Here is a 12190-nt window from a genome sequence, read left to right as displayed (position 1 = left end):
TGACAGAGTAATTGTAGCAACCGCCTCCAGCTGGTTTGAGAAACAGCTTACACAAGCACCCTACCCTCCAGGCGAAGGTAGGCTGTTGGGTGGGCAGCCCTGGGTGGCTGTGATCACAAGAGATAGCACCTCAGTCGCACACAGAGCTCTGCCCACTGAATGCCACCACAAGGGTTCACGGGCAGACAGGCAGCGACACCACAAACGGCTGCTCACTGCACAGAGGTCTGCCTCCTGGTACTTCCACAGGGGACCCTTCCGTTGTGGCCTGATGCCGGTCAACCCTCTACCCTCCTCCAAAAATGGGGAAGGCCCAGGCACCTCTGTCTCCAGTCCCAGGCACTTCTGTCTCTACATGACATGCACTTGGCTGTGTGTGTCTGAGGAACAGCAGCCCCAGGAGAATGCCATTGGTGGGACTGGAATCTATTCTGTGACCTTCCTTCCTTTTAAAGATGTCCGGTTTCTGCCTGTCCGTGTTAGAGTTCACTCCCACAAGTGCACCTGCTTTCCCAGCACTTTCCCCTCCTCCGATTCCCAAGCTTTCACTCTAAATGTTAAATCAGTTCTCCAGGACTTCTTACAGCCCGGTGTCCCGGGGAGGAAAACAAAAATAGCACTGAAACAACAGCAGCCTGGCCTGCCTCTCACAGAGCTGTTTACATCTTCTTTGCTATCACCTGCAGGTGCACCAGCCAGCGGGGGGAGGGGAGGAAAGGGGACCGGGACGGGTTCCTGCCCTCTGTGGCCAAGGACTCCATCTGCCCCCTTGCCCCAGCCCAGCGGGGGGCTTTCCTGGTCTCATCTGCTTGTTTATCCCATCCCCTGCTCCTGTTTCACTTCCCTGTAGGAGCTCTGATGACCTGGTCTTCAACAACCACGCCTCCTGCTGCCCTGAATAAGGACCCTTGGTGTCCAACCTGCAGGTCCCACTGCTGCCTAGCTCTGCACCTCAGGAACTAGCGCTCCTCCTCGGGTGTGGGCAGCCAGACACATGGTCCACCAGGCCTCCTGTGGCATCTTTGAGTTTTGCTCACACTCATACCCCTCTCCCTGGCACTTCCATGGTGCCCATGGAGCAGAAAGAGGCTCACCAGGACCTGTGCCACCTCTCTCCTAGCTACGCGAAGAATGCCTGATGGCTGTGGCTCGGTCACATTCTGGTTTTGACTTGATCTTTTACATTTAAAAACTAACCTAGGGCCCGGTGCGATGGCGCAGTGGTTAAGGTCCTTGCCTTGCACGCCCGGGATCCCATATGGGCGCCGGTTCTAATCCCGGCAGTCCCACTTCCCATCCAGCTCCCTGCCTGTGGCCCGGGAAAGCAGTCGAGGACGGCCCAAAGCTTTGGGACCCTGCATGCACGTGGGAGACCAGGAACAGGCTCCTGGCTTCAGATTGGCTCAGCTCCAGCCGTTGCGGCCACCCGGGGAGTGAATCATCAGAGGGAAGATTCTCCTCTCTGTATATCCGCCTTTCCAATAAAAATAAAATATATCTTCAAAAAAAAAAAACCGAAAAAGCAAAAAACAACAACAACAAAAAAACCAAATCTAGGTTCCAGCGCCATGACAGAGTAGGCTAAGCCTCTGCCTGTGACGCCAGCATTCCATATGGGGACCAGTTCCTGTCCTGGCAGCTCCACTTCCCTTTCGGCTCCCTGCCTGTGGCCTGGGAAAGCAGTGGAGAATGGCCCAAAGCCTTGGGACCCTGAAGAAGCTCCTGGCTCCTTAGGCTTAGGATCAGTTCAAAAGCAGCCATTGTGACTATGTGAACCAGTGAATGGAAGATGTTTCTCTCTGTCTCTCCCTACCTCTGTCCCTCTTTAACTCTGACTTTCAAGTAAAAATAAATACATCTTTCAAAACTAACCTAAAATATGGACTTAGGGCCCTGCGGAATGGCCTAGAGGCTAAAGTCCTCACCCTGAATGTGCCGGGATCCCATATGGGCACTGCTTCTAATCCCAGCAGCTCCATTTCCCTTTTGGCTCCCTGCCTGTGGCCTGGGAAAGCAGTCGAGGACGGCCCAAAGCCTTGGGACCCTGCACCCACATGGGAGGCCTGGAGGAAATTCCTGGCTCCTGGCTCCGGATTGGCATAGCACTAGCCGTTGCGCTCACTTGGGGAGTGAATCATCGGACAGAAGATCTTCCTCTCTGTCTCTCCTCTCTGTATATCTGCCTTTCCAATAAAAAAATTGAAACAAGAACCAAGACAAAAACAAAAACATGGACTCAAATGAGCACAGACTTAATTTCAGCACTGTGAGCAGTTTGAGCAACACCAAGCCTGTGTTGTCAGCTCCTTGGAGAAGTTAGGCTGATGCCTGCATGTGATTTCGGCAGTCAGACGGGCCTTCTTCACTACTACTGCCTCAATCTTTTTTATTTTTTTTTTTTAAGATTTACTTATTGTTATTGGAAAGTCAGATTTACAGAGAGAAGTAGAGACAGAGAGAAAGATCTTCCATTCGCTGGTTCATTCCGAAGCCAGGAGAATCCCCCAGGTCTCCCACGCAGGTGCAGGATCCCAAGGCTTTGGGCTGTCCTCGACTGCTTTCCCAGGCCACAGGCAGGGAGCTGGATGGGAAGTGGTGGAGCAGCTGGGAAACGAACAGGTACCTGTACAGGATCCCGGTGTGTGCAAGGCGAGCACTTCAGCCACTCAGGCTTACTGCGTCGGGCCTAGTGCCTCACTCTTTCTCCTTGCTTACGTGAGGATCTTTCTTTAAAAGTATTTGTTGATAAGTAGAATGTTTATGTCATGAATTTCTTGATTTTTAGAAAGGGTTATTTATTTACTTAAAAGAGCAGCAGAGATCATCTTCTGCTGTTTTCCCAGGGGTGTTAGCAGGGAGCTGGGTTGGAACTAGAGCAGCTGGGACTCAAGCAAGCACCCCAATATGGGATAGTGGTGTCACAGGTGGTGGTATAACGTGCTATGCTACAGCGTTGATCCTAATTCCTGATTCTATTTTACTCTCAAGTTTTTTAACCTGCTTAGGTTTTTTTTTTTTTTTTTTAAGATTAATTTATTTATTTGAAGAGTTACAGACAGTGAGGGAGATACATGAGAGAGTGATCTTCCATCTCCTGGTTCACTCCCCAGATTGCCTCAATGGCCAGAGCAGGTCCAAAGCCAGGAACCAGGAGTTTCATTTGGATCTACCATATTGACTACAGGGAACCACGTACTTGGACCATCTCCCGCTGCTTTCCCCAGGCCATCGGCAGCAGAGAGCTGGCTCACAAATAGAGCAGCTAGCTCCAGAACCGGCACCCATAGAGGAAGCTGGTTAAGCGGGGGCTTAACCCGCTGTACCATAACCAGCCCTTAACCAGCACCGTAACTACCAGGCCAAATGCCTGCCCCTCTACTGCTAATTGTTTCACAAATTTTCTTTTTTTCTTTTTCTTTCTTTTTTTTCTTCTTCTTCTTTTTAGAGACTCTTTCGTTTTTGTTGTAAAGGAAGATAATGAGAGACAGAAAGATCTTCCACCAGCTGAGTCACTCTCCAAGTGGCCGCAACGGCCAGAGCTGAGCCGATCCGAAACCAGGAGCCAGGAGCCACTTCGAGGGCTCCCACGTGGGTGCAGGGTCCCAAGGTTTTGGGCCATTCTCTGCTGCTTTCCCAGGTCACAAGCATGGAGCTGGATGGGAAGTAGAGGAGCCAGGACATGAATCAGTGCCCATATGGGATGCTGGTGTGTGCAAGGGGAGAATTTAGCAACCAGGCTACTGTGCTGGACCTGCTTTTTAAATTGTGAAGTGGTTATCTCTGCTTTGAGGTCCTCTTTGGTCCTCATTTGTTTTTTAAAGATTTATTTATTTTTTATTACAAAGTCAGATATACAGAGAGGAGGAGAGACAGAGAGGAAGATCTTCCATCCGATGATTCACTCCCCAAGTGAGCGCAATGGCAGGTGCTGTGCGGATCCGGAGCCAGGAGCCAGGAACTTCCTCCAGGCCTCCCATGTGGGTGCAGGGTCTCAAGGCCTTGGTCCATCCTCAACTGCTTTCCCAGGCCACAAGCAGGGAGCTGGATGGGAATTGGGGCTGCTGGGATCAGAACCGGCACCCATATGGGATCCCGGAATGTTCAAGGTAAGGACTTTAGCCTCTAGGCCACACCACCAGGCCCTAAGTCCTCATTTTCGAAAACATCCACTAGTCCTTCTCATCCCAGAACTTTTGACAAGTTCTGCTTTACAAAGTGGATGAATTACTGTGGTCTCCTTCACGCTGGCTGAGAAGTCAGCGTGGGGCCGGCTCGCGGCTGGCCTCCTGTGCCGCTGGTTCCCTGACTGCGGGAAGCTGTCTTCCCAACTGTGTGAGGGCGGTGTCCCCCACTTCTCCTTTCCCTCGAGGCCTGCGGGCGCCTCCAGAGCATCCATGCTGTCTCGTGGAGTTCTTGCGCGCGAGGAACCAGAGGCAGTGTATTGTTCTTTTCTTTTCTTGCCTTTTTTTTTTTAAGGTAGATTCATTTATTTGAATGGCAGAATTATGCAGAGAGAAAGGAAAGGAAACATCTTCCATTTGCTGGTTCACTCCCCAATGGCTGCAATGGCAGAGCTGAGCCGGTCGCAGGCTGGGGCTCTATGGGGCTCTCCCACCTGGGTGGGGACCAACCTCCGCTGCTTTCCCAGACACATCAGCAGGGTGCTGGAACGGAAGTTGAACTGGCTGGCACCCATGTGGTATGCTGGCACCAGAGGTGGAGCCTCTACCCCTCCGAGGTTTCTGTAACCCTTCACTGGACACTTGGGTTTGGGTTTGGTTTTCTCATTGTGTGGGAAGGTAGGAAGTGTGCGTGCCTGTAGCTCTCGCATTCTATCATTTAATGTTGTTTTATTATTACCAAGTTCCTTTGCTGCTTTCTCCTTTGGTGCTATTATCAGCGACCCTGACTGTATGCTTTTCATCTTTAAATAATTTTTTTTTTTTTAGGAGAAAACAAGGTTCCTTTGCTGCTTTGTTTTGCATTTATCACCAGCAGTCTGCGGGTTCCCGAGCAACCCAGGTCCTCAGCAGCTTTGTCACCCCTGTTATTATAGGCTGTATCTTTTCCTTCCCTTCTGATCTTTTGACTTTCAGCCCCGCTCTATTGGACACTGCCCCATCTGTTTCTTTCTGTTCACATGTACTTGTTTATCTTCATTGTGTGTTTCAGCCTTTCTGCCTTTAATTGATTCCTGTCTTTAATTGTATCTCTTCCTTTGAAAGACAGACACAGATCCGCTGGCCTTGGGCTCATTCCCCAAACGACTGCAAGAACCAGTGCTGGGCCAGGCTGAAGTGTGGAGCTCCAAACCCAATCCGAGTCTCCCCCATGCTGGCAGGGACCCCAGCCCTTGACCCCAGGGTGCTGCAGTAACAGGAAGCTGCAAATGGAGGGGGAACTTGAACCCAGACGCTATGATAAAACCCTGTGCATCCCAAAGTATTTTTTTTTAAAGATTTATCTGTTTTTATTGGAAACGTAGATTTACAGAGAGAAGGAGAGGCACACAGAGGAAGCTCTTCCATTTGCTGCCTCTCTCCCCAAGCGACTGCCACAGCCGGAGCTGAGCTCTCCAAAGCCAGGAGTCAGGATTCCTCTGGGTCTCCCATGCAGATGCAGGGTCCCTAGGCTTTGGGCCATCCTCTGCTGCTTTCCTAGGTCACAAGCAGGGAGCTGGATGGGAAGTGGAGCAGCTGGACTTGAACTGGCGTGCTGATGGAATAGGTGGAGGCTTAGTGTGCTATACCATGGCGCCAACCCCATTTCCCCGGTGGTGTTAGCCAACAAGCCAAACACCTGCCACTCCTTTGGTTTACATAAACTAACTTTAAGAAACAGGTATTCTAATCGCCAGAGTCTGCCTACTCTTGCCATCCTGTTGCCTGCCTATTTATCTTTCTCTCATCTTCCCCTCCCACTTTCTGTATTTAATCTGTTACATTTTTCATGTCGCAATTTGGAAATGACACTTTGCCTTGCTATCCCATCCTGTTTGCACATGAAGCAAGCCAAGAAACCCATAGGCAAAGGACTGAGAAAGCCAGACTCGAGTGAGTCCCCAGGCAGGGGGAAAGGAGATGGGCTGATGAGCAAGGCGTCCAGCACAGCTCTCAGGGCTCCAGCGGAGGCTCCGGGCACGATGGTGGCAAGACCCGGGATCCCCTTTAGGGAACCCAAAGGCTGTGTACGCTGGGAGCACTGGGGCCAGGGATCGGGCAGAGCTGTGGCTCAAGGGCAGACTTTCTCTGCCTTGTCTTTGCATCTGAGCTCACGCAAACCACCTGCTCTTTCTCCAACTGGACTGTCCCTCATGGCTTTGTTCCTTGTCTGATCATGACTCTGCTGTTTGAAGGAGGCGGTGGGGGAGAGGTGAAGGCTTTGGAGACAGCCACAGGGGTGGAGGACTGGAGGGAAGAGGGTGATTCAGGGTGAGGCAGGCCTTGCATTGCGAGCTCTGGGAGCACTGGGGAGGACGGGCTGACCTCTCCCTGACACTCCCATCAGCTGGGGCAGCCACCTGACAGGAAGGGCGCTTTGCCACTGCAGACAACGAGCAGGGCACAGGTTTCCAGGAACCAGATCCTGGGAATTAGTCCATTACATGTTGCTCATGCAATTACACAGAAATGCGTGGGGCTCTTTTGCGGCGGCATAGAGGGAGCCAGCTGAGACTGACTGCACCAACAGTTCCCCTTGAGAGCCGGACTCAGGCGAGGGGTTTCGGAAATTAGGCTTTGTTGGGGAGAGGGCTTTAGCCAGGGGAGTGAGAGTTATAATGTGCCATGAGGCTTTGGGAGTGCTAGCCAGGCCTGAGTGGCCACAGCAGCCCTGGGCAGAAGCTGGCACCTGCTGGGAGCAGCTGGCTACTTTCATAGACCCAATGTGCAGCCTGATGGTGAGTGTCCTGGTGCCTGGTCCATCCAGGTGGCTTACTCTGGGTACTAACGCCCCTACTTTATTGGCTGTTTCCACTAAAAGCTACTTGTGGCCTGGGAAGAGTGTTAAGGGAGGGAGACAAGTGTGCAGGTCAGGAAAGGGCAGGGGCAGAAGTGCCTTGTGGCACCAGCTGATGGGGTTGCCCATAGCAGATCACTCCCTCCATCACAGGTGCAGCCTGGGTGACCTCAGGATCATTAGAACCTGCCTTCATGCACTTGGCCAAGGATGGGCCGAACTCCAAAATGCTGGGGATCCCGGCAGCTTCTGGTCACAGTCATTGGGGTGACTGGCCACTGCAGCTGGCCAGGTAGGAAAACCGACGTACTGCGGAAGGGTCATGGCAGAGGTTTGGAGGGAAAATGGTGGTGCCCAGCCTAGAGGAGGACTCTAAGACAGGGCTATGGGGTGGGGGCAATGGCAGGTGGCGACATAGGGAGAGTAGGAGGGCTATGGGGCAACACGTGGCCTCAGATCTAAGTGCCCAGGTGCCGGGGTTTGTCCTCGGTTATGCCAATGTTCCCCAGTTGGGTCCTTCTGCAGGCAGCTCTAGGAAGCTGGAGTTGAGCAGCCATGCATACTTCCCATGGGTGTTTTGACGACTCCTCATGTTGTTTTCACTTTATAAACGAGAAGGTCTAAAGCCAGATAACGGTTCAGCGACTGCAAGGGACTGCACGGCCGGCGCTGCAGCCAACGCTGTGGTGTGGGACTTCCAGGTTCCCACTGGCTCCCCGCTGAGACCCTCTACAGCAAATCAGATGTTTTCTGCCATTTTCCATTCTCCAGGTCTCTCTCTGCGAGGCCAGACAGGCTCAGGGCCTCCCCCTTCTCCTGGACAGCTACCCTACCCTTGCCCCAGATCTTCCTTTGGGACTGCCTTCGCCTTTTGTTTGTGTTGCTGTTCATGTGAAAGCTGATTTTTCTAGTGCATTTTATGGTCTTAACCTGGATATATTTTGCTTTATTTATTTATTTGAGAAGAATAAAGAGAGATAGATGGAGGGAGAGAGAGGCCCCCAGCAGCTGATACACTCCCCAAATGCCTACAGTGGCTGGGGCTGGGCTGATCTGAAGCCAAAAGCTGAACACATCTCATTTCCCCTGTGGGTGGCAGGGGTCCAAGCACACTGGGGCCATCAGCTCTGCCTCCCCGTGCCTGCACCTGTGGGGCACTGGAGTCAGGAACCAGAGCTGCGGCTTGAGCTCAGGCAACGCAACCGGGATCTATGTCCTAACAGGTGTCTGATTTGCTAGGCCAAACATCTGTCTCACAAATAGATTTAATGAAGGCGAACTTGATGTCACTGCCATAAATGAAGGCCAGACATACTCTGCATCATCAGAAGTGACCTTTAGAATAAATACAGGAGCTATTAGGACCAGCATGGTGATAGAGTGGATTGGTCTTCCACCTGCTGCACCATTTTCCCATATGGGGGCAGTTCCAGTCCTGTTGCTTCACTTCCTATACAGTTTCCTGCTGCTAGTGTAGGAAAGCAGCAGGGAATGGCTCCAGACCTTGGGCCCCTGCACCTATGTGGGAGACCTGGAAGGAGCTCCTGGTTCGTGGCTTTGGACTAGCTCAGTTCTGCCCATTGCCACCATTAAGGGATTGAGCCAGCAACTGGCTTTCTCCTGCCCTGTCCCACCCTGTTCATTATTTTAAAGAGAGGAAAGTGACTGGCCACCCTCATTCTGCACAGCGGCTGTACTCTGGCTGACTCGGGGGAATGGAAAGTGGCAGAAAAGGGCCATTTCCTCACCTGAACTTGACATCAGCCCCAGGCCGGCTCCCAGGTGCCTCCTGGTGACCCCTACCCACCCTGGAGGCCCTCTCTCTGCCCCTACATCGTGAGGGCTACACATACCCCCACACCGAGGCACTGAGGCTCTTGACACTGAGTGAGGGAGGGGGCCTCACAGCTCCTTCCGACTTGGTGCCGTGCCAGGGCGTTCTGGGAGAGCGTCCTTTTTGGATTCCTCTCATGGTTCCCCCTGATGAGACATGGCCCCATCTCCACGTGCACGGAGGAACAAGGCCCTGCCTTCACGCGCACGAATTTACTTCCAGCAGCCCCACGGATGGCAAAACCCACGGCCATGCCAGCCCCATTACAGCACAGTGTAGCATCTGCGTGTAAGGCATGCATATATACCTTATACACTGGACCACCTCTACATGACTTATCAATGCCAGGGAGATAGTTGTTAATGTTGCATTGTTTGGGAGATGAGCAGTATTATACAGTAAAAAACAATGTATGTTCAATATTTGAAGCTATTTGTTTCTTTTAAAATGGTTTCCACCTGTGGTGAGCTGAGCCGGAGCATGCAGAGCCCATGGACAGGAAGTGTTCAGGGGCCCAGCTTGCTCAAGTCCACGCTCCTTGCGTGAGCAGCATGCAGTGCCCCAGGTCACGCATGTGCGCGGTCCAGACATGGCCAGGATGCACCTGTTGCTCTGAGTGAGTGGATGTGGTGCAGCCGGCAGGAGAGGGCAGGTGGTGGAAGCATGTGAGGGGTGTGCTGATGGGAGACAGGGTGCCAGGCACAGGGCTTTTGCAGGAGCGGGTCTCGCCGATGGGTCACATTACAACAGGAGTGGGTGCATGTGTGTCCTTCTTGAGAGCACACTCGTGACAGAAGCTGTGGGTGTGTGAAGCCAGCTGTGGGGCCAGGACCAGGGGTCCAAGCATCATCCCCATGGAGTCAGTGGGTCAGGCACTGGAGTGGGGAGTGATTCAGAAGGGAGGGTCTCTCTGTGCCTCCCCATCCTGGGAACAGGTTACCCAGAGTTACGGCCCCAGAATAACACCCTCCCCCACCTGTCAGGACCACGGAACATGTGCCTCTCACCTGAGGCTTGGTCTCATCTTTGTCCTTGTAGTAGAAAAGCTGGTCCCCACGCAGCACAAACCAGCGTTGCTGCCAGTTCTTCATGATACTTCTCTGCTTCTTCAGCCAGCCAGCCTTCAGCACGGGGCCCGGCTTGTGCGGGCAGGGTGGCCGCCCGGGGCTCCGGCTCTGCTCCCCCATCACCAGGCTTTTGGAGCGGGCTGCAAGCCAAGAAGACACACATTCACATGGTGAGAGAGAAGCTTGGCACATCTGTGGCCAGTCCCTGATGCTTAATACCCTGTCCTGGCATCCAGCTGCCCTGTTGCCTGGCCTGGGAGCCAAGGCCAGCAGCACTGAGCCTGCAGGGCCGACTTTCCCTTGGGTTCAATAGAGCATGTGCTGCAGCAATGCAGCAATGCAGCAGCAGCTTCCTGAGGTCTCCCTATGGCAGGTGTATGGCCTATGGCAGGTGCACGGCTTACGGCAGGTGTATGGCCTATGGCAGGTGCACGGCCTACAGCAGGTGCATGGCCTATGGCAGGTGCACAGCCTACAGCAGGTGCACAGCCTACAGCAGGTGTACGGCCTATGGCAGGTGCATGGTCTATGGCAGGTGTGTGTCCAACCATCTGCACACATGCCTCCACCCGCATTCAGGCATCCATCCATTCTTACCATCACTCACCCATGTATCCATCCACTCACTGTCCCATCCATTCATTCGACAACCCATTCATGTATGCACTCAGCCATTATTATTGAGTGCCTGTTCTGTGGCAGGGACTGTTCCAATAACTGGTGATACAGCCGTGAAATAAAAGCCACGCAGACACGTGCCTCCTCCTGGAGCTTGCATCTGAACAGGGCTCTTGTTATGTGGGCCCAAGGATATCTGGCCTCTCTCACAACCCCAGAGATCACCATCCTAATCGTTCAGGTGCCTGTCTCCCCACTGTGGCTCCTCCTCTCCTTCTTATCCAGGTTCCTCCACCAATCAGCTCTGACAGCACATCCCTCCCTACAATTAATCTCCAAATCAGATGTCGCCTTCCCTGCTTTCTCCTTCCTTTCTGTTCCCCTTACTGAGTCACTGCAGATACACTTACCCCTTGCTGGTCTGCCTTCTGACTCTTACCCTGTGTCTACCACAAGGAATCTCCAAAACACATATGCAGCTGCCAGTGTGCCTGGGAAGGAAGGGTTCTGTGGGGATGACTTTGTCTCCATGGACAGCACATGCTGTTGCCTCCACCTTCCACATGTGCAAACAGGCTGGCAGGGGCCGAGACAGCCATCTGAGACCCCACCACATAGCAGGTGGCTTACTGCTTTCCCCCAGCGTGGCGATAGTATTTCCTAGGCATGCAGCAGACCCCACCGCTGAGCTGGCAGTTCTGCATCCTTTCCTAACGCACCATCAGGCAACAGAACCATGCAGCTCCAGGCAGGTTTCTGGGAGAACACGAGTGCACACACACAAACGTGTGAATGTGGACATGCAAGTGTGTGCCTCATTGGCTGTCTGGGGACCCCATCCAGGTGGTCGGCCCCTGGAGAAGGGACCACCAAGGAGGTGTGGGGAGGGGAGCCTGCAGACTCAGGAGGAGCCTTGGAAGCCTGGGGTCCTCTCGGGGAAGGACGATGCTGTCAGTCCAGTGAGAAGAGGAAGGGATGGCAGACAGTGCGTCCCTGAGACCTGCTGGCCATGGTGTGCACAGAGTGAGGGACTGGGGGCAGGGCAGTGATGCATCCAGGAGGAACACACTGGGTGCTCCTTGTCTGAGATGTATCCACAAGGAAGTCAGAGATGGCCTTGAGTGTGACAGAGAGAGTGGAGCTTGAGAGAGGAAGCTGTGGGCCTGGGCGTGCATGCAGGAGGAGCTCAGCGAGTGTGCGTTGAATAATTACAATGGCAAGAAGAGTTGCTATACCCTGCGTGCTGACACCTGCGCAATGCCCCCACCCTGGTGCTGTGTGGGAATTACTTTGTTTTGCTCCTGACAAGTGATGCTACTTTCATCTTACAGATGTGCAAGTTGAGGTCTGCAGAAGTGGGGCCAGCTTCCAAGACCACGCTTCTGCAAGCAGGTGGTACTGGCAGGTGGTTCATGAGTGTGAGTTTACCTGAAGTTCAGGGCTGGTTCACTCAGCCTCATTAGAACACAGGCACCCAGGAGACCTCCCAGGGGCTTGAAAAGAGGGGGTGCTGGGAGGAGAACCCTGAGGCACGTGGCATAGGGGGCTTGAAGAGGAGCACCCAGAGGGATGGGAGAACAACCAGGATGACACCATTGTAGAAGATCCCAACGGGGTCAACCAAAGGGGATAATGCTTGCTAGGGGAAGGGATGCAGCGGTGGTCGTGGCACACTACAAGAGCTGCTTCATGGAGACAGAGCTGAGGTGAGCGG

At 53.2% G+C, this 12190-nt stretch overlaps 1 protein-coding gene across 6 annotated transcripts in view; it reads right to left on the bottom strand.

The window, feature by feature from the left end:
- ARHGAP22 (Rho GTPase activating protein 22) overlaps positions 1–12190 on the bottom strand; it is a 169021-nt gene that overhangs the window by 97675 nt on the left and 59156 nt on the right. For all 6 annotated transcript variants that reach the window (XM_040970519.1, XM_040970520.1, XM_040970521.1 and 3 more), the window contains one exon: positions 9799–9998. In XM_040970519.1, coding sequence (XP_040826453.1) covers positions 9799–9998 — 200 coding nt within the window. The remainder of the gene's footprint in view (positions 1–9798; positions 9999–12190) is intronic.

This window comes from Ochotona curzoniae, unplaced genomic scaffold (assembly GCF_017591425.1).
Source record: "Ochotona curzoniae isolate NIBS_2020 unplaced genomic scaffold, NIBS_Ocur_1.0 scaffold_4763, whole genome shotgun sequence".
NCBI lineage: Eukaryota > Metazoa > Chordata > Mammalia > Lagomorpha > Ochotonidae > Ochotona > Ochotona curzoniae.
This window is presented reverse-complemented; position numbering and strand designations above follow the sequence as displayed.